Below are 23,646 nucleotides of genomic sequence, written 5' to 3'. Positions count from 1 at the left end.
TGAATGTTAAGATAATCAGTATCAGTTATCTACAAGGCATGCACACGTCAGATATCCAGGTGTTCAAGACATTCTTACGAAGCCCCGGTAACACTTTTTTTTTCAATGTGTCGGTCACAGGGCACCCGGCGGGATCATGAGAATTGACGTTGCATCACGTCAGAATGCCCCAAAGAAATTCCCCATGCAGTATGAAATCTATTATACATTGTGCAAGGAAATGTAAAACACATTACGTAAGACATCAAATCTCGAGCAGTCAGATCAATGTGACATCTTTGTTGCGATTTCTATTTCAGCACATTCGAATGGCACTAACACAACGGCGGACGTGCCTTTCGCTGGAAGATCTAAGCAAAATGCCGCATGGACATTCGATGGCTCCGAAAATGAAAGGCGACCGTCTCCTTCTAAAGAAGAGACGACAAATCCTGAAGTTGCAAGGCTGCAGCTCACGAACAGTCATCATCAAAAGAAAGGTTTACCGAGGAAAACGGCAGATGATACTGAGAACACTGCCACGGATAGGAATGTAAATGTACCGGAAAGAGACGGCGTAAGCAGAATGAGGAATACATACAATGAGTCTGTAAATAGAAATAAGGATCTTTTTCAAAATTACCTAACAACATGGAAAGATGTACAAAGTAAGATGAAGAAGATAGAGATGCAAACTAATGATGTAACGATAAAGAGTGCGGGGCAAGACGTAGTGTACAGAGAAAGTCTTTCAACGAAAAAGAAAGCATTTTTAGATTTGATTTCTATTGGAACCGAAAACTACACAAAAACAGGACAGCAAAAGACATCCTCCAAAACAGTCAAACCAAAGGGAAGAAGTAGAAGAGAAAATCACATGGAACCTACATCACAAACAACAGCAGAAAGTGTGACTGTAATGCAGACAACATTTAAAGAAAGTACTGTGGCAGACCAAAGAACATTTATCGAAGAAACTCAGTTTCCTACAGTGATGGTAACGACGGAGGAAAGCACCGTGACATCAACACTTCAAGCGACAACAGTGGCTGATAAACAAACAGTACAGACCGACACAATGACATCGTCTTCAGCAACGACTTTACTACAAAGTGACACAATGACGTCGGGTCATTCCACAGTTGTGGAGACTGAAGCAGAATCTACACAAGCAGACCAAAGTATCACCGGGAAAAGAACCAACTTCCGTACACTGCTGGTAACAACGGAGCAAAGTACGTTGCCATCTACTATTGATGAGACCACGGAGGATGAAACAACAACGGAAGGTACGAGCACATTTGGATCGTCTTCCGCGCTATCGTCAGGACAAAGTACTACAAGTACTGTTGCAGAATCACTGACAGAAAGAAGTACGACAGCACCAAAAACCTACTTCCCTACAGTGCTGGTAACAACAGACCAAAGCACTTTGCCATCTACTATTGAAGAGACCACGGAGGATGAAATAACATCGGAAAGTGCTAGCACATTTGGATCGTCTTCCACAATATCGTCAGGACAAAGTACCATGAGTAATATTGTCAGCACGTCGGAAGGCTCTTCCACCGTTGCAAAAACTTCAGCAGAATCTACACTGACACAAAGACGAACGACAGCACCAAGAACCAACTTCCCTACAGTGCTGGTAAAGACAGACCAAAGCACTTTGCCATCTACTATTGAAGAGACCACGGAGGATGAAATTACATCGGAAAGTGCTAGCACATTTGGGTCGTCTTCCGCGCTATCGTCAGGACAAAGAACCACGAGCACTTTTGTCAGCACGTCGGAAGGCTATTCCACCGTTGCGGAGACTTCAGCAGAATCTACACTGACAGCAAAAAGTACGACAGCACCCAAAACTGACTTTCCTACACTACTGGTAACAACAGAGCAAAGCACTGTACCATCTACTATTGAAGAAGAGACCACTGAGCATAAAACAACATCCGGAAGTGCTAGCACATTTGAATCGTCTTCCGCGCTATCGTCAGGACAAAGTACCAAGAGTACTATTGTCAGCACGTCGGAAGGATATTCCACCGTTGCAAAAACTTCAACAGATTCTACACTGACAGAAAGAAGTACGGCAGCTCCAAAAACCAACTTCCCTACATTGCTGGTAACGACAGACCAAAGCACTTTGCCATCTACTATTGAAGAAGAGACCACGGAGGCTGAAACAACAACGGAAAGTGCTAGCACATTTGGATCGACTTCCAAAGGACAAAGTCCAACGAGCACTATTGTCAGCACGTCGGAAGGCTATTCCACCGTTGTGGAGACTTCAGCAGAATCTATACTGACAGAAAAAAGTACGACAACACCAAAAACTGACTTTCCTACACTACTGGTAACAACAGAGCAAAGCACTTTACCATCTACTATTGAGGAGACCACGGAGGATGAAACAACAACGGAAAGTGCTAGCACATTTGGATCGTCTTCCGCGCCATCGACAGGACAAAGTACCATGAGCACTATTGTCAGCACGTCGGAAGGCTATTCCACTGTTGCAAAAACTTCAGCAGAATCTACCCTTACAGAAAGAAGTACGGCAGCACCAAAAACCAACTTCCCTACACTGCTGGTAACGACAGAGCAAAGCACTTTGCCATCTATTATTGAAGAGACCACAGAGGCCAAAACGACAACAGAGCCGGCAAGCACCAACGAACAAAGCACTTTGATGTCAAGCTTTGCAGAAACCACAGTGGCCAGTAAAACAGCAGAGGATGGCAGCACATTTGAATCTTCTTCCTCAACGTCTTCAATACATAGTGCCACAAGTACAATCGTTGGCACGTCGAAGGTTCATTCCACCATTAGAACACTGGCAGAAAAAAGTACGACAGCACAAAAAACTAACTTTCCTACACTACTGGTAACAACCGAGCAAAGCACTTTGACATCGGCTATTGAAGAGACCACGGAAGCTGAAACAACAACAGAAAGTTCTAGCACATATAAATCGACTTCCGACTCAACAGAAAGTGCAACAAGCACTCTTGTCAGCACTTCTGAAGGTCATTCAACAGAGGGACAGACTACAGCACATTCTTCACCAGGCACAACCGTTGCATTTAGCTCCACCACCAGCGGATCAAAAACTTCAGCCCAATCGACTACGCTTTCCGAATCTACACCGGTAGAGCAAAGTACGACCACACAAAGAACCAAGGTTCCTACAATGCCAGTAACAACCGAGCAAAGCACTTTGACGTCAACCTTAGCAAAAACCACAGTGGCTAGTACAACAGCGGATAGGGCCAGCACATGGGAATCGTCATCCTTAAGGTCTTCAACACATGCCACAAGCACAATCGTCGCCACGTCGGAAGTTCATTCCACTGTCATGGAGACTACAGGACATACTTCGACCGGCACAACATTTGGAATCAGATCTACAACAAGCAGCCCAAGAACTGAAAACCCCTCTTCAACGCGTGTAGAATCTACACCGGCAGATCAGAGATCGACCTCACAAATGACAACATTCCGTACAGTTCTAGCAACAACAGATCGAAGTACGATGACGTCAACTCTTGAAGAGAGCACACTGGCTGGTACCACAATGGGGCAGACAAGCAGAGTAGGATCGTCTTCCGCCGCGACATCAACTCTTGAAGAGACCACAGTGGCTGGTACAACTACAGAGCAGACAAGCACAATTGGATCGTCGTCCGTCGCATCTTCTACAGAAAGTGCTACAAGCACTCTTGTCCGGACTTCGGAAGGTCATTCAACTGCGGGACAGACTACAGCACATTCTTCAACGGGAACAACCATGTACTTTAGCTCCACCACCAGCGAATCAAGAACTTCAGTCCAATCGACAATACGTAACGAATTTACAACCGGAATTCAAGGTACGACCGCGGAAAGAACCAAGGTCCCTACAATGCCAGTAACAACCGAGCAGAGCACTTTGACGTCAACCTTGGCAGAGACCACAGTGTCTAATACAACAGCGGAGAGGGCCAGCACATTGGAATCGTCATCCTTAAGGTCTTCAACACATAGTGCCACAAGCACAATCATTGGCACATCGGAAGGTCATTCAACCGTTGCGGAGACTACAGGGATTACGTCGACCGACACAAGGTTTGGAACCAGATCTATAATTAGCAGCCCGAGGACTACAGACGCATCTTCAACGCGTGTAGAATCTACACCGGCAGATCAAGGAACGACCTCGAAAATGAGTACATTCCGTACAGTGCCGGCAACAACAGATCGAAGCACTGTGACATCAACTCTTGAAGAGACCACACTGGCTGGTTCCACAACGGGGCAGACAAGCAAAATAGTAACGTCTCTCGCCGCGACATCAACTCTTAAAGAGAGCACAGTGGCTAGTACAACTACAGAGCAGACAAGCACTATTGCATCGTCGTCTGCATTGACATCAACTCTAAAAGATACAACAGTGGCTGGTGCAACTACAAAGCAGACTAGCACGATTGGATCGTCTTCCGTCGCATCTTCAACGGAAACTTCAACAAGCACTCTTGTCAGCAATTCTGAAGGTCATTTAACTGCGGAGCAGACACTGGCACATTCTTCAACAGGAACAACAGATATATTTAGGTCCAACACCAGAACTTCAGGCCAAACGACGAGACGTTCCGAATCTACCGCTGGAGTTCAAAGTACGACCGCGGAAAGAACCAAGGTTCCTACAATGCCAGTAACAAGCGAGCAAAGCACTTTGACCTCAAGCTTGGCAGAGACCACAGTGGCTAGTACAACGACGGAGAGGCCCAGCACATTTGAGTCGTCTTCTTTGAGGTCTTCAACACATAGTGCTGCAAGCACAAGCGTCGGCACATCGGAAGGTTATTCCTCTGTCAAAGACGCTACAACAGGGCTTGCTTCGACTGGTACAACCTTTGCAACCAGATCGACCACAAGCAGCCAAATAACTTCCGTCCCATCGTCAACGCGTGTAGAATCTACACCGGCAGATCAAAGTACGAGTACACAAATGAGTACTTTCCGTACAGTGCCGGCAACAACAGATCGTACGACTGTTACCACAACTCCTGGGGAGACCACAGTGGCTGGCTCAACTACAGAGCAGACAAGCACCATGGCATCGTCTTCTATCGCGACATCAACTCGGAAGGAGAGTACATTGGTTGGTACAAGTTCAGAGCACCCAAGTACATTTGGGTCGGCTACCGCATCTTCAACAGAAAGTGCTACAAGCACCCTTGCAAGCACCTCTGAAGGTCATTCAACTGCAGGGCTGACAACAGCACATTCTTCAACAGAAACAACAGTTGAATTTAGCTCGACTACCAGCGGATCAAGAACTTCAGTCAAATCGACTACAGGTTCCGAATCTACCGCCGGAGTTCAAAGCACGACTTCGGAAAGAACCAAGGTTTCTACAATGCCAGTAACAAGCGAGCAAAGCACTTTGACGTCAACCCCGGCAGAGACCACAGTGGCAAGCACAGCAATGGAGGGAGCCAGCACATTTGAGTCGTCTTCTTTAAGGTCTTCAACGCATAGTGCTGCAAGCACAAGCGTCGGCACATCGGAAGGTTATTCTACTGTCATAGACGCTACAACAGGGCTTGCATCGACTGGTACAACCTTTGCAACCAGATCGACCACAAGCAGCCAAATAACTTCCGTCCCATCGTCAACGCGTGTAGAATCTACACCGGCAGATCAAAGTACGAGCACACAAATGAGTACATTTCGTACAGTGCCAGCAACAACAGATCGTACGACTGTTACAACAACTCTTGGGGAGACCACAGTGGCTGGTTCAACTACAGAGCAGACAGGCACTATGGCATCGTCTTCTATCGTGACATCAACTCTGAAGGAGAGTACATTGGCTGGTACAAGTACAGAGCAGCCAAGTACATTTGGGTCGTCTATCGCATCTTCAACAGAAAGTGCTACAAGCACCCTTGCAAGCACTTCTGAAGGTCATTCAACTGCAGGGCTGACAACAGAACATTCTTCAACAGAAACAACAGTTGGATTTAGCTCGACTACCAGCGGATCAAGAACTTCAGTCCAATCGACTACAGGTTCCGAATCTACCGCCGGAGTTCAAAGCACGACCGCCGAAAGAACCAAGGTTTCTACAATTCCACTAATGAGCCAGCAAAGCACTTTGACGTCAACCCCTGCAGAGACCACAGTGGCCAGCACAACAACGGAGAGGGCCAGCACATTTGCCAGCACTTCCGAAAGTCATTCAACTGCGGGGCTGACAACGGAACATTCTTCAACTGGAACAACAGTTGAATTTAGCTCCACCACCAGCGGATCAAGAACTTCAGTCCAATCGACAACGCTTTCAGAATCAACCGCCGGAGTTCAAAGCACGACCGCAGAAAGGACCAAGGTTTCTACAATTCCAGTAACAAGCGAGCAAAGCACTTTGACGTCAACCTTGGCAGGGTCCACAGTGGCCAGCACAACAACGGAGAGGGCCAGCACATTTGAGTCGTCTTCTTTGAGGTCTTCAACACATAGTGCTACAAGAACAAGCGTCGGCACATCGGAAGGTTATTCTACTGTCAAAGACGCTACAACAGGGCATGCTTCGACTGGTACAACCATTGTAACCAGATCGACCACACGCAGCACGTCGACGCGTGTAGAATCTACACCGGCAGATCAAAGTACGAGCACACAAATGAGTACATTCCGTACAGTGCCGGCAACAACAGATCGTACGACTGTGACATCAACTCTTGGGGAGACCACTGTGGCTGGTTCAACTACAAAGCAGACAAGCACTATGACATCGTCTTCTATCGCGACATCAACTCTGAAGGAGAGTACATTGGCTGGTACAAGTACAGAGCAGCCAAGTACATTTGGGTCGTCTACCGCATCTTCAACAGAAAGTGCTACAAGCACCCTTGCAAGCACTTCTGAAGGTCATTCAACTGCAGGGCTGACAACAGCACATTCTTCAACAGAAACAACAGTTGAATTTAGCTCGACTACCAGCGGATCTAGAACTTCAGTCCAATCGACCACACGTTCCGAATCTACCGCCGGAGTTCAAAGCACGACCGCGGAAAGAACCAAGGTTTCTACAATTCCAGTAACAAGCGAGCAAAGCACTTTGACGTCAACCTTGGCAAAGACCACAGTGGCCAGCACAACAACAGAGAGGGCCAGCACATTTGCCAGCACTTCTCAAGGTCATTCAACTGCGGGGCTGACAACGGAAGATTCTTCAACTGGAACAACAGTTGAATTTAGCTCCACCACCAGCGGATCAAGAACTTCAGTCCAATCGACAACGCTTTCAGAATCTACCGCCGGAGTTCAAAGCACGACCGCAGAAAGAACCAAGGTTTCTACAATTCCAGTAACAAGCGAGCAAAGCACTTTGACGTCAACCCCGGCAGAGACCACAGTGGCCAGCACAACAACGGAGAGGGCCAGCACATTTGAGTCGTCTTCTTTAATGTCTTCAGCACATGGTACCACAAGCACGAGCGTCGGCACATCGGAAGGTTATTCTACTGTCATAGACGCTACAACAGGGCTTGGTTCGACTGGTACAACCATTGTAACCAGATCGACCACACGCAGCACGTCGACGCGTGTAGAATCTACGCCGGCCGATCAAAGAACGAGCACACAAATGAGTACATTCCGTACAGTGCCGGCAACAACAGATCGAAGCACTGTGACATCAACTCTTGGGGAGACCACTGTGGCTGGTTCAACTACAGAGCAGACAAGCACTATGTCATCGTCTTCTATCGCGACATCAACTCTGAAGGAGAGTACATTGGCTGGTACAAGTACAGAGCAGCCAAGTACATTTGGGTCATCTACCGCATCTTCAACAGAAACTGCTACAAGCACCCTTGCAAGCACTTCTGAAGGTCATTCAACTGCAGGGCTGACAACAGCACATTCTTCAACAGAAACAACAGTTGAATTTAGCTCGACTACCAGCGGATCAAGAACTTCAGTCCAATCGACTACAGGTTCCGAATCTACAGCCAGAGTTCAAAGCACGACCGCAGAAAGAACCAAGGTTTCTACAATGCCAGTAACAAGCGAGCAAAGCACTTTGACGTCAACCCTGGCAGAGACCACAGTGGCAAGAACAACAACGGAGATGGCCAGCACATTTGAGTCATCTTCTTTAAGGTCTTCAACACATGGTCCCACTAGCACAAGCGTTGGCACATCGGAAGGTTATTCTACTGTCATAGACGCTACAACAGGGCTTGCTTCGACTGGTACAACCATGGTAACCAGATCGACCACAAGCAGCCAAATAACTTCCGTTCCATCGTCGACGCGTGTAGAATCTACACCGGCAGATCAAAGTACGAGCACACAAATGAGTACATTCCGTACAGTGCCGGCAACAACAGATCGTACGACTGTGACATCAATCCTTCGGGAGACCACAGTGGCTGGTTCAACTACAGAGCAGACAAGCACTATGGCATCGTCTTTAGTTACAGAAACGCTTTCTGCAACAACCAAAACGGAAGGTAATTCGTGTATACATGTTATCGTTTTTTTTTAATGTCGATTTTACTCTGTTTCGAAAGTTATCAATATGCATTAGAACTCAATCGTTTAGATGTGCCGTCGACACTTACTTTAAAAGTATGTCGTTGATATATTGACGTTTATTCTGGGGTTATGGTTGCATTCCTTTATTATATTTCAACAGTATGTTAAGAATACCTGCGATGTTCATTATTAGAAATGTTTTTAAACTCTTTTTTTCTTAAGATGCCTGCTTGACGTGTGTGTCTAACGCGTTCTGCCTTACTACTGAGGGAGATCCTCAATGTGTGTGCAACCCGGGGTACTTTCTGAACGGGACGTCATGTGAAGAATGTAAGTCTTTTCTACACATACATTGTAGTTACATGCATGTCTTTTTACTCTCGCAGTACACTTAACTGTTGGATAAGACATATGTCATCTGCACGATTAAGAAGTGACATATTTTCATTCAAGTATCTGTACTATGATCAAGTGATCTTGTTTTTTGTTTCACAGTTCCAGCTGTTATTGGATTGGAACTCACCCTTGGTGCCCTGGAATGGAATTCTGAATACTTAGTCAATTCGAGCAATCGGTTTAGAAGCGTTTCAAGCATTGTAGTAGACAAGGTGAGTGGGTATTTTAACGTCATGTTTCCATATCTTTGCACTTTGCAAATTGTTTGGTTGACCAATCGTTATATCTCTCAGGTCCTTTATGCCACATTCATTGTCACTGTTGTACCGTCATGTATACACAAATCGCTACACTTTCACTTTGATAAGACATGTTTGCGGATAGGGAACAAAAGGCGTTTAACCGGAGTGAATGAGTGAGTGAGAGAGTGAGTGAGTGAGTGATTGAGTTAGTGAGTGAGTGAGTGAGTGAGTGAGTGATTGAATGAGAGTGAGTGAATGAGTGATTCAGTGGGTGAGTAAGTGAATGAGTGAGTCAGTGAGTCAGTGATTGAGTTAGTGAGTGAGTGTTTGAAAGAGAGAGAGTGAGTGAATGAGTGATTGATTGAGTGAATGAATGAGTGACTGATTGAGTTAGTGAGTGAGTGATTGATTGATTGAATGAGTGAGTGAGTGAGTGAGTGAGTCTGTCAGTTAGGAAGTCAGCCAGTTAAGAAGTCAGCCAGTTAGTTAGTCAGGCAAGTACGTGTATAAGGACTGCATTGTATTTCAATTCTCGGTGATAAAAATCGGTTGTTTTCTTGTGGAGATTCTTATCATTCATATTCTCTTCAGATATCCGAGTACTTCACCTCTAACAGTGGTTCGAGACTCAGCACGATCTTCGGTAGTTCTACGGTCATCGGCTTTTACGAGGGCAGTGTCGTATGTATGGCGCTTCTGAACTTTAGTAAACCCTGCGTGGAAAACGAAGAGGTTACAAGTTTCCTAACCGAGTCTATTGCTGCTGACAGCAACAACACACTCGGCGTCTCTCTACGGACTACCTACGGTACATTGTTTTCTACAACATTTTGGCTCATTTACGTACTTGAAAAATTGATATACATAGTATATGCGGCACCGGCTATCCAGTCATGTCCTTTACTTATAGCAATAAAAATCACAACGCATACAATGTCACTCGTAACATGAGACCTTTAATATTTGCACCGGCATGGATACAGTATGTTTAGTATGGGGAGGATTGCTTTACTATGCTAATACTAAAGCATTTTTGTATCTTGCTTTAAACTATGCCATTTCATTTATAGACACTGAAAATAGCTCTCAAACGTTAACGCCGTCGATATCTTATACTGTACAGAAATCTGCTCGGATGAATACTGTCCCGATGAAGCATCTTGCTCCGAGGCCGGCACCGACAGAGAATGCAGGTAATGTGTCTTCATTTTTACCAACGACGATATAAGCGAGAAGAAGTCGAACCTGTAAATAGAAGACAAGTATATATTAGTCCAATTAGACGTACCATTACGTTATTCTAGGACCACTGTATGTATTCCTTTGCTTCTCACCATGACCTGTACTTAGCTTGTTTAAGCATAAATGTACAATAAAGGTCTTTCATTCAATATAACAAAACTGCAACGTTTATAGCATTATATGTCGGTGGCATACTTATTTTCATTCACGTTTATCTATTATCTACAGAATTGGCGAACTAGTTGTGCCGTGCGACTGTGAAGGTAAGGTCTTTGTTGCGATTTCCATACGTTTCAATATTATACGAAAGATAATTCGTTAAACGGCGACAATAATTTACCAATCGAAAGGTGATGGACAGAGCACATTTGAATCGTCTCCATTGAGGTCTTCAACACATAGTGCTATAAGACAGCACAGAGAAAATATCATCCTAAAGTACAACATGATATCCACATCCAAATGTAAAGCAACCCAACCTATCATGAACAAAAACTTTTTGCAAACATTAACAAGTCACATGTATAATCCTCCATTATTGGATATTATGAAGACTGTCAAGCATTGCTCAAACAGACCAAAACGATATTCACAACTTTTTAAGGTTTATCGACATAGAAAACGTTTTACAATTAGTTACCAGATGTTTCTAAAATCGACTCCATCAGCTATTTCATTCTAATGATAGATGATGTCTTTTGACCGCATCACGCAACCTAACACAATACAAAAGCACTAACTATGTTTACAACTTTGCTACTGGCAACAATGAGCACTGTTACCCGACCAACATTGCCCAAAATACGGTCTCCCTTCTCATCTGCTCTATTCACTCAAAGATACGACATTGGCAAAGGGAGTACGATGAACATACACATTAAAGACAGATTTGTGCCTATGTCAATCAATATGTCAGCACACATCCTAAAAAAACAACAACATGCCATCAGACCATACAACACACAATATTTTTCTGGATCATGACCACAGTGCCAACAACAGCTATTACAACGGACCATCGACCTACCAGTGGAATAAGTTCCACTTCCAGGACGGAATCAAAAATTACGACAATACTTTCCGATTCTACGGCTATGGAGCAAAGTACGATCGCGCAAAGGACTACAGTTCCTACAATGCCGGTAACAACAGAAAAAAACACTATGATGTCAACCTATGCACAGACCACGGTTGCTACTTCAACGAAGGAGAGGGCGAGCACATTAGAATCGTCTTCCGCCACGTCTTCAACTCATAGTGCCACAAGCACATCTTCAACAGAACGGGTTACAAACTCTCTTGTCGCCACTTCAAAAGGTCATTCAACTGCGGGAAAAACTACGGGACAATACTCAACAGAAACAACAGTTAAATTTAGCTCGACTACCAGCGGATCAAGAACTTCAGTCCAATCGACCACACGTTCCGAATCTACCGCCGGAGTTCAAAGCACGACCGCGGAAAGAACCAAGGTTTCTACAATTCCAGTAACAAGCGAGCAAAGAACTTTGACGTCAACCTTGGCAAAGACCACAGTGGCCAGCACAACAACAGAGAGGGCCAGCACATTTGCCAGCACTTCTCAAGGTCATTCAACTGCGGGGCTGACAACGGAAGATTCTTCAACTGGAACAACAGTTGAATTTAGCTCCACCACCAGCGGATCAAGAACTTCAGTCCAATCGACAACGCTTTCAGAATCTACCGCCGGAGTTCAAAGCACGACCGCAGAAAGAACCAAGGTTTCTACAATTCCAGTAACAAGCGAGCAAAGCACTTTGACGTCAACCCCGGCAGAGACCACAGTGGCCAGCACAACAACGGAGAGGGCCAGCACATTTGAGTGGTCTTCTTTAAGGTCTTCAACACATAGTCCCACTAGCACAAGCGTTGGCACATCGGAAGGTTATTCTACTATCATAGACGCTACAACAGGGCTTGCTTCGACTGGTACAACCCTTGCAACCAGATCGACCACAAGCAGCCAAATAACTTCCGTCCCAACGTCGACGCGTGTAGAATCTACACCGGCAGATCAAAGTGCGAGCACACAAATGAGTACATTCCGTACAGTGCCGGCAACAACAGATCGTACGACTGTGACATCAACTCTTGGGGAGACCACAGTGGCTGGTTCAACTACAGAGCAGACAAGCACTATGGCATCGTCTTCTATCGCGACATCATCTCTGAAGGAGAGTACATTGGCTGGTACAAGTACAGAGCAGCCAAGTACATTTGGGTCGTCTACCGCATCTTCAACAGAAAGTGCTACAAGCACCCTTGCAAGCACTTCTGAAGGTCATTCAACTGCAGGGCTGACAACAGCACATTCTTCAACAGAAACAACAGTTGAATTTAGCTCGACTACCAGCGGATCAAGAACTTCAGTCCAATCGACTACAGGTTCCGAATCTACCGCCGGAGTTCAAAGCACGACCGCAGAAAGAACCAAGGTTTCTACAATTCCAGTAACAAGCGAGCAAAGCACTTTGACGTCAACCCCGGCAGAGACCACAGTGGCCAGCACAACAACGGAGAGGGCCAGCACATTTGAGTCGTCTTCTTTGAGGTCTTCAACACATAGTGCTACAAGCACGAGCGTCGGCACATCGGAAGGTTATTCTACTGTCATAGACGCTACAACAGGGCTTTCTTCGACTGGTACAACCCTTGCAACCAGATCGACCACAAGCAGCCAAATAACTTCCGTCCCAACGTCGACGCGTGTAGAATCTACACCGGCAGATCAAAGTACGAGCACACAAATGAGTACTTTCCGTACAGTGCCGGCAACAACAGATCGTACGACTGTGACATCAACTCTTGGGGAGACCACAGTGGCTGGTTCAACTACAGAGCAGACAAGCACTATGGCATCGTCTTCTATCGCGACATCAACTCTGAAGGAGAGTACATTGGCTGGTACAAGTACAGAGCAGCCAAGTACATTTGGGTCGTCTACCGCATCTTCAACAGAAAGTGCTACAAGCACCTTTGCAAGCACTTCTGAAGGTCATTCAACTGCAGGGCTGACAACAGCACATTCTTCAACAGAAACAACAGTTGAATTTAGCTCGAGTACCAGCGGATCAAGAACTTCTGTCCAATCGACCACACGTTCGGAATCTACCGCCGGAGTTCAAAGCACGACCGCGGAAAGAACCAAGGTTTCTACAATTCCAGTAACAAGCGAGCAGAGCACTTTGACGTCAACCTTGGCAAAGACCACAGTGGCCAGCACAACAAGGGAGAGGGCCAGCACATTTGCCAGCACTTCTGAAGGTCATTCAACTGCGGGGCTGACAACGGAAGATTCTTCAACTGGAACAACAGTTGAATTTAGCTCCACCACCAGCGGATCAAGAACTTCAGTCCAATCGACAACGCTTTCAGAATCTACCGCCGGAGTTCAAAGCACGACCGCAGAAAGGACCAAAGTTTCTACAATTCCAGTAACAAGCGAGCAAAGCACTTTGACGTCAACCCCGGCAGAGACCACAGTGGCCAGCACAACAACGGAGAGGGCCAGCACATTTGAGTCGTCTTCTTTAAGGTCTTCAACACATAGTGCTACAAGCACGAGCGTCGGCACATCGGAAGGTTATTCTACTGTCATAGACGCTACAACAAGTCATGCTTCGACTGGTACAACATTTGCAACCAGATCGACCACAAGCAGCCAAATAACTTCCGTCCCAACGTCGACGCGTGTAGAATCTACACCGGCAGATCAAAGTGCGAGCACACAAATGAGTACATTCCGTACAGTGCCGGCAACAACAGATCGTACGACTGTGACATCAACTCTTGGGGAGACCACAGTGGCTGGTTCAACTACAGAGCAGACAAGCACTATGGCATCGTCTTCTATCGCGACATCAACTCTGAAGGAGAGTACATTGGCTGGTACAAGTACAGAGCAGCCAAGTACATTTGGGTCGTCTACCGCATCTTCAACAGAAAGTGCTACAAGCACCCTTGCAAGCACTTCTGAAGGTCATTCAACTGCAGGGCTGACAACAGAACATTCTTCAACAGAAACAACAGTTGAATTTAGCTCGACTACCAGCGGATCAAGAACTTCAGTCCAATCGACCACACGTTCCGAAACTACCGCCGGAGTTCAAAGCACGACCGCGGAAAGAACCAAGGTTTCTACAATTCCAGTAACAAGCGAGCAGAGCACTTTGACGTCAACCTTGGCAAAGACCACAGTGGCCAGCACAACAAGGGAGAGGGCCAGCACATTTGCCAGCACCTCTGAAGGTCATTCAACTGCGGGGCTGACAACGGAAGATTCTTCAACTGGAACAACAGTTGAATTTAGCTCCACCACCAGCGGATCAAGAACTTCAGTCCAATCGACAACGCTTTCAGAATCTACCGCCGGAGTTCAAAGCACGACCGCAGAAAGAACCAAGGTTTCTACAATTCCAGTAACAAGCGAGCAAAGCACTTTGACGTCAACCCCGGCAGAGACCACAGTGGCCAGCACAACAACGGAGAGGGCCAGCACATTTGAGTCATCTTCTTTAAGGTCTTCAACACATGGTCCCACTAGCACAAGCGTTGACACATCGGAAGGTTACTCTACTGTCATAGACGCTACAACAGGGCTTGCTTCGACAGGTAGAACCATGATAACCAGATCGACCACGAGCAGCCAAATAACTTCCGTTCCATCGTCGACGCGTGAAGAATCTACACCGGCAGATCAAAGTACGAGCACACAAATGAGTACATTCCGTACAGTGCCAGCAACAACAGATCGTACGACTGTGACATCAACCCTTCGGGAGACTACAGTGGCTGGTTTTCCTACAGAGCAGACAAGCAATATTGCATCGTCTTTAGTTACAGAAACGCTTTCTGCGTCAATCAAAACGGAAGGTAATTCGTGTATACATGTTATCGTTTTTTTAATGTCGATTTAACTCTGTTTCGAAAGTTATCACTATGCATTAGAACTCAATCGTTCAGATGTGCCGTCGACACTTACTTTAAAAGTATGTCGTTGATATGTTGACGTTTATTCTGGGGTTATGGTTGCATTCCTTTATTATATTTCAACAGTATGTTAAGAATACCTGCGATGTTCATTATTAGAAATGTTTTTAAACTCTTTTTCTCTTAAGATGCCTGCTTGACGTGTGTGTCTAACGCGTTCTGCCTTACTACTGAGGGAGATCCTCAATGTGTGTGCAACCCGGGGTACTTTCTGAACGGGACGTCATGTGAAGAATGTAAGTCTTTTCTACACATACATTGTAGTTACATGCATGTCTTTTTACTCTCGCAGTACACTTTACTGTTGGATAAGACATATGTCATCTGCACGATTTAGAAGTGACATATTTTCATTCAAGTATCTGTACTATGATCAAGTGATCTTGTTTTTTGTTTCACAGTTCCAGCTGTTATTGGATTGGAACTCACCCTTGGTGTCCTGGAATGGAATTCTGAATACTTAGTCAATTCGAGCAATCGGTTTAGAAGCGTTTCGAGCATTGTAGTAGACAAGGTGAGTGGGTATTTTAACGTCATGTTTCTATATCTTTGCACTTTGCAAATTGTTTGGTTGACTAATCGTTATATCTCTCAGGTCCTTTATGCCACATTCATTGTCACTGTTGTACCGTCATGTATACACAAATCCCTACACTTTCACTTTGATAAGACATGTTTGCGTATGTCGAGACAATGACAGCAGTCCTTAGTAGATGTGAATAGGTTAATAAAACAAAAGGCGTTTAACCGGAGTGAATGAGTGAGTGAGAGAGTGAGTGAGTGATTGAGTTAGTGAGTGAGTGAGTGATTGAATGAGAGTGAATGAGTGATTCAGTGGGTAAGTGAATGAGTGAGTCAGTGATTGATTGAGTTAGTGAGTGAGTGTTTGAAAGAGAGAGTGAGTGAATGAGTGATTGAGTGAGTGAATGAATGAGTGACTGATTGAGTTAGTGAGTGAGTGAGTGAGTGATTGATTGAATGAGTGAGTGAGTGAGTGAGTGAGTGAGTGAGTGAGTGTGTGAGTGAGTGAGTGAGTGAGTGAGTCTGTCAGTTAGGAAGTCAGCCATTTAGGAAGTCAGCCAGTTAGTTAGTCAGCAAGTACGTGTATAAAACTGCGTTGTATTTCAATTGTCGGTGATAAAAATCCGTCGTTTTCTTGTGGAGATTCTTATCATTCATATTCTCTTCAGATATCCGAGTACTTCACCTCTAACAGTGGTTCGAGACTCAGCACGATCTTCGGTAGTTCTACGGTCATCGGCTTTTACGAGGGCAGTGTCGTTTGTATGGCGCTTCTGAACTTTAGTAAACCCTGCGTGGAAAACGAAGAGGTTACAAGTTTCCTAACCGAGTCTATTGCTGCTGACAGCAACAACACACTCGGCGTCTCTCTACGGACTACCTACGGTACATTGTTTTCTACAACATTTTGGCTCATTTACGTACTTGAAAAATTGATATACATAGTATATGCGGCACCGGCTATCCAGTCATGTCCTTTACTTATAGCAATAAAAATCACAACGCATACAATGTCACTCGTAACATGAGACCTTTAATATTTGCACCGGCATGGATACAGTATGTTTAGTATGGGGAAGATCGCTTTACTATGCTAATACTAAAGCATTTTTTATCTTGCTTTAAACTATGCCATTTCCTTTATAGACCCTGTAAATAGCTCTCAAACGTTAACGCCGTCGATATCTTATACTCTACAGAGATTTGCTCGGATGAATACTGTCCCGATGAAGCATCTTGCTCCGAGGCCGGCACCGACAGAGAATGCAGGTAATGTGTCTTCATTTTTACCAACGACAATATAACACAAAAACTGCAACGTTTATAGCATTATATGTCGGTGGCTTACTTTATCTCATTCTCTTTTATCTATTATCTACAGAATTGGCGAACTAGTTGTGCCGTGCGACTGTGAAGGTAAGGTCTTTGTTGCGATTTCCATACGTTTCAATATTATACGAAAGATAATTCGTTGAAAGGCGACAATAATTTACCAACCGAAAGGTGATGGACAGAGCACATTTGAATCGTCTCCATTGAGGTCTTCAACACATAGCGCTATAAGACAGCACAGAAAAATATCATCCTAAAGTACAACATGATATCCACATCCAAATGTAAAGCAATCCAACCTATCATGAACAAAACTTTTTGCAAACATTAACAAGTCACATGTATAATCCTCAATTATTGGATATTATGAAGACTGTCAAGCATTGCTCAAACAGACCAAAACGATATTCACAACTTTTTAAGGTTTATCGACATAGAAAACGTTTTACAATTAGTTACCAGATGTTTCTAAAATCGACTCCATCAGCTATTCCATTCTAATGATAGATAGTGTCTTTTGACCGCATCACGCAACATAAAACAATACAGAAGCACTAACTATGTTTACAACTTTGCTACTGGCAACAATGAGCACTGTTACCCGACCAACATTGCCCAAAATACAGTCTCCCTTCTCATCTGCTCTACTCACTCAAAGATACGACATTGGCAAAGGGAGTACGATGAACATACACATTAAAGACAGATTTGTGCCTATGTCAATCAATATGTAAGCACACATCCTAAAAAACAACAACATGCCATCAGACCATACAACACACCATATTTTTCTGGATCATGACCACAGTGCCAACAACAATTATGACAACGGACCATCGACCTACAAGTGGAATAAGTTCCACTTCCAGGACGGAATCAAAAATAACGACAATACTTTCCGATTCTACGGCTATGGAGCAAAGTACGATCGCGCAAAGAACTACAGTTCCTACAATGCCGGTAACAACAGAAAAAAGCACTATGATGTCAACCTATGCACAGACATCGGTTCCTACTTCAACAAAGGAGAGGGCGAGCACATTAGAATCGTCTTCCGCCACGTCTTCAACTCATAGTGCCACAAGCACATCTTCAACAGAAGGGGTTACAAACATTCTTGTCGCCACTTCAAAAGGTCATTCAACTGCGGGAAAAACTACGGGACAATACTCAACAGAAACAACAGTTAAATTTAGCTCGACCACCAGCGGATCAAGAACTTCAGCCCAATCGACCACACGTTCCGAATCTACCGCCGGAGTTCAAAGCACGACCGCGGAAAGAACCAAGGTTTCTACAATTCCAGTAACAAGCGAGCAAAGCACTTTGACGTCAACCTTGGCAAAGACCACAGTGGCCAGCACAACAACGGAGAGGGCCAGCACATTTGCCAGCACTTCTGAAGGTCATTCAACTGCGGGGCTGACAACGGAACATTCTTCAACTGGAATAACAGTTGAATTTAGCTCCAGCACCAGCGGATCAAGAACTTCAGTCCAATCGACAACGCTTTCAGAATCTACCGCCGGAGTTCAAAGCACGACCGCAGAAAGAACCAAGGTTTCTACAATTCCAGTAACAAGCGAGCAAAGCACTTTGACGTCAACCCCGGCAGAGACCACAGTTGCAAGCACAACAACGGAGAGGGCCAGCACATTTGAGTCGTCTTCTTTGAGGTCTTCAACACATAGTGCTACAAGCACGAGCGTCGGCACATCGGAAGGTTATTCTACTGTCATAGACGCTACAACAGGGCTTGTTTCGACTGGTACAACCCTTGCAACCAGATCGACCACAAGCAGCCAAATAACGTCCGTCCCAACGTCGACGCGTGTAGAATCTACACCGGCAGATCAAAGTACGAGCACACAAATGAGTACATTCCGTACAGTGCCGGCAACAACAGATCGTACGACTGTGACATCAACTCTTGGGGAGACCACAGTGGCTGGTTCAACTACAGAGCAGACAAGCACTATGGCATCGTCTTCTGTCGCGACATCAACTCTTAAGGAGAGTACATTGGCTGGTACAAGTACAGAGCAGCCAAGTACATTTGGGTCGTCTACCGCATCTTCAACAGAAAGTGCTACAAGCACCCTTGCAAGCACTTCTGAAGGTCATTCAACTGCAGGGCTGACAACAGCACATTCTTCAACAGAAACAACAGTTGAATTTAGCTCGACTACCAGCGGATCAAGAACTTCAGTCCAATCCACCACACGTTCCGAATCTACCGCCGGAGTTCAAAGCACGACCGCGGAAAGAACCAAGGTTTCTACAATTCCAGTAACAAGCGAGCAAAGCACTTTGACGTCAACCTTGGCAAAGACCACAGTGGCCAGCACAACAACGGAGAGGGCCAGCACATTTGCCAGCACTTCTGAAAGCCATTCAACTGCGGGGCTGACAACGGAACATTCTTCAACTGGAACAACAGTTGAATTTAGCTCCACCACCAGCGGATCAAGAACTTCAGTCCAATCGACAACGCTTTCAGAATCTACCGCCGGAGTTCAAAGCACGACCGCAGAAAGAACCAAGGTTTCTACAATTCCAGTAACAAGCGAGCAAAGCACTTTGACGTCAACCCCGGCAGAGACCACAGTGGCAAGCACAACAACGGAGAGGGCCAGCACATTTGAGTCGTCTTCTTTGAGGTCTTCAACACATAGTGCTACAAGCACGAGCGTCGGCACATCGGAAGGTTATTCTACTGTCACAGACGCTACAACAGGGCTTTCTTCGACTGGTACAACCCTTGCAACCAGATCGACCACAAGCAGCACGTCGGCGCGTGTAGAATCTACACCGGCAGATCAAAGTACGAGCACACAAATGAGTACATTCCGTACAGTGCCGGCAACAACAGATCGTACAACTGTGACATCAACTCTTGGGGAGACCACAGTGGCTGGTTCAACTACAGAGCAGACAAGCACTATGGCATCGTCTTCTGTCGCGACATCAACTCTGGAGGAAAGTACATTGGCTGGTACAAGTACAGAGCAGCCAAGTACATTTGGGTCGTCTACCACATCTTCAACAGAAAGTGCTACAAGCACCCTTGCAAGCACTTCTGAAGGTCATTCAACTGCAGGGCTGACAACAGCACATTCTTCAACAGAAACAACAGTTGAATTTAGCTCGACTACCAGCGGATCAAGAACTTCAGTCCGATCGACCACACGTTCCGAATCTACCGCCGGAGTTCAAAGCACGACCGCGGAAAGAACCAAGGTTTCTACAATTCCAGAAACAAGGGAGCAAAGCACTTTGACGTCAACCTTGGCAAAGACCACAGTGGCCAGCACAACAACGGAGAGGGCCAGCGCATTTGCCAGTACTTCTGAAGGTCATTCAACTGCGGGGCTGACAACGGAACATTCTTCAACTGGAACAACAGTTGAATTTAGCTCCACCACCAGCGGAACAAGAACTTCAGTCCAATCGGTAACGCTTTCAGAATCTACCGCCGGAGTTCAAAGCACGACCGCAGAAAGAACCAAGGTTTCTACAATTCCAGTAACAAGCGAGCAAAGCACTTTGACGTCAACCCCGGCAGAGACCACAGTGGCAAGCACAACAACGGAGAGGGCCAGCACATTTGAGTCGTCTTCTTTGAGGTCTTCAACACATAGTGCTACAAGCACGAGCGTCGGCACATCGGAAGGTTATTCTACTGTCATAGACGCTACAACAGGGCTTTCTTCGACTGGTACAACCCTTGCAACCAGATCGACCACAAGCAGCACGTCGACGCGTGTAGAATCTACACCGGCAGATCAAAGTACGAGCACACAAATGAGTACATTCCGTACAGTGCCGGCAACAACAGATCGTACGACTGTGACATCAACTCTTGGGGAGACCACAGTGGCTGGTTCAACTACAGAGCAGACAAGCACTATGGCATCGTCTTCTGTCGCGGCATCAACTCTGGTGGAAAGTACATTGGCTGGTACAAGTACAGAGCAGCCAAGTACATTTGGGTCGTCTACCGCATCTTCAACAGAAAGTGCTACAAGCACCCTTGCAAGCACTTCTGAAGGTCATTCAACTGCAGGGCTGACAACAACACATTTTTCAACAGAAACAACAGTTGAATTTAGCTCGACTACCAGCGGATCAAGAACTTCAGTCCAATCGACTACAGGTTCCGAATCTACCGCCGGAGTTCAAAGCACGACCGCGGAAAGAACCAAGGTTTCTACAATTCCAGTAACAAGCGAGCAAAGCACTTTGACGTCAACCTTGGCAAAGACCACAGTGGCCAGCACAACAAGGGAGAGGGCCAGCACATTTGCCAGCACTTCTGAAGGTCATTCAACTGCGGGACTGACAACGGAACATTCTTCAACTGAAACAACAGTTGAATTTAGCTCCACCACCAGCGGATCAAGAACTTCAGTCCAATCGACAACGCTTTCAGAATCTACCACCGGAGTTCAAAGCACGACCGCAGAAAGAACCAAGGTTTCTACAATTCCAGTAACAAGCGAGCAAAGCACTTTGACGTCAACCCCGGCAGAGACCACAGTGGCAAGCACAACAACGGAGAGGGCCAGCACATTTGAGTCGTCTTCTTTGAGGTCTTCAACACATAGTGCTACAAGCACGAGCGTCGGCACATCGGAAGGTTATTCTACTGTCATAGACGCTACAACAGGGCTTGCTTCGACTGGTACAACCCTTGCAACCAGATCGACCACAAACAGCCAAATAACTTCCGTCCCATCGTCGACGCGTGTAGAATCTACACCGACAGATCAAAGTACGAGCACACAAATGAGTACATTCCGTACAGTGCCGGCAACAACGGATCGTACGACTGTGACATCAACTCTTGGGGAGACCACAGTGGGTGGTTCAACTACAGAGCAGACAAGCACTATGGCATCGTCTTCTATCGCGACATCAACTCTGAAGGAGAGTACATTGGCTGGTACAAGTACAGAGCAGCCAAGTACATTTGGGTCGTCTACCGCATCTTCAACAGAAAGTGCTACAAGCACCCTTGCAAGCACTTCTGAAGGTCATTCAACAGCAGGGCTGACAACAGAACATTCTTCAACAGAAACAACAGTTGAATTTAGCTCGACTACCAGCGGATCAAGAACTTCAGTCCAATCGACTACAGGTTCCGAATCTACCGCCGGAGTTCAAAGCACGACCGCGGAAAGAACCAAGGTTTCTACAATTCCAGTAACAAGCGAGCAAAGCACTTTGACGTCAACCTTGGCAAAGACCACAGTGGCCAGCACAACAACGGAGAGGGCCAGCACATTTGCCAGCACTTCTGAAGGTCATTCAACTGCGGGGCTGACAACGGAACATTCTTCAACTGGAATAACAGTTGAATTTAGCTCCACCACCAGCGGATCAAGAACTTCAGTCCAATCGACAACGCTTTCAGAATCTACCGCCGGAGTTCAAAGCACGATCGCAGAAAGAACCAAGGTTTCTACAATTCCAGTAACAAGCGAGCAAAGCACTTTGACGTCAACCCCGGCAGAGACCACAGTGGCAAGCACAACAACGGAGAGGGCCAGCACATTTGAGTCGTCTTCTTTGAGGTCTTTAACACATAGTGCTACAAGCACGAGCGTCGGCACATCGGAAGGTTATTCTACTGTCATAGACGCTACAACAGGGCTTTCTTCGACTGGTACAACCCTTGCAACCAGATCGACCACAAGCAGCACGTCGACGCGTGTAGAATCTACACCGGCAGATCAAAGTACGAGCACACAAATGAGTACATTCCGTACAGTGCCGGCAACAACAGATCGTACGACTGTGACATCAACTCTTGGGGAGACCACAGTGGCTGGTTCAACTACAGAGCAGACAAGCACTATGGCATCGTCTTCTATCGCGACATCAACTCTGGAGGAAAGTACATTGGCTGGTACAAGTACAGAGCAGCCAAGTACATTTGGGTCGTCTACCGCATCTTCAACAGAAAGTGCTACAAGCACCCTTGCAAGCACTTCTGAAGGTCATTCAACTGCAGGGCTGACAACAACACATTTTTCAACAGAAACAACAGTTGAATTTAGCTCGACTACCAGCGGATCAAGAACTTCAGTCCAATCGACTACAGGTTCCGAATCTACCGCCGGAGTTCAAAGCACGACCGCGGAAAGAACCAAGGTTTCTACAATTCCAGTAACAAGCGAGCAAAGCACTTTGACGTCAACCTTGGCAAAGACCACAGTGGCCAGCACAACAAGGGAGAGGGCCAGCACATTTGCCAGCACTTCTGAAGGTCATTCAACTGCGGGACTGACAACGGAACATTCTTCAACTGGAACAACAGTTGAATTTAGCTCCACCACCAGCGGATCAAGAACTTCAGTCCAATCGACAACGCTTTCAGAATCTACCA

General features: G+C 45.9%; 1 protein-coding gene across 1 annotated transcript; it reads left to right on the top strand.

Moving 5' to 3' along the window:
• The first annotated feature begins 1,099 nt into the window (after positions 1–1,099).
• LOC136447126 (serine-rich adhesin for platelets-like) lies at positions 1,100–23,254 on the top strand. Its single transcript, XM_066445823.1, has 14 exons — positions 1,100–8,225; positions 11,979–12,133; positions 12,361–12,659; positions 13,041–13,390; positions 13,626–15,023; positions 15,530–15,637; positions 15,803–15,915; positions 16,592–16,808; positions 17,123–17,192; positions 18,064–18,215; positions 18,610–20,708; positions 20,897–21,273; positions 21,925–22,257; positions 22,909–23,254. The coding sequence occupies exons 1-14, from the start codon at positions 1,100–1,102 to the stop codon at positions 23,252–23,254; spliced, it is 13,143 nt and encodes a 4,380-aa protein (XP_066301920.1).
• The last annotated feature ends 392 nt before the right edge of the window (positions 23,255–23,646 follow it).

This window comes from Branchiostoma lanceolatum, chromosome 13 (assembly GCF_035083965.1).
Source record: "Branchiostoma lanceolatum isolate klBraLanc5 chromosome 13, klBraLanc5.hap2, whole genome shotgun sequence".
Classification (NCBI taxonomy): Eukaryota; Metazoa; Chordata; class Leptocardii; order Amphioxiformes; family Branchiostomatidae; genus Branchiostoma; species Branchiostoma lanceolatum.
The sequence above is the reverse complement of the archived record's forward strand: the minus strand, read 5'-3'. Positions and strand labels throughout refer to the sequence as shown.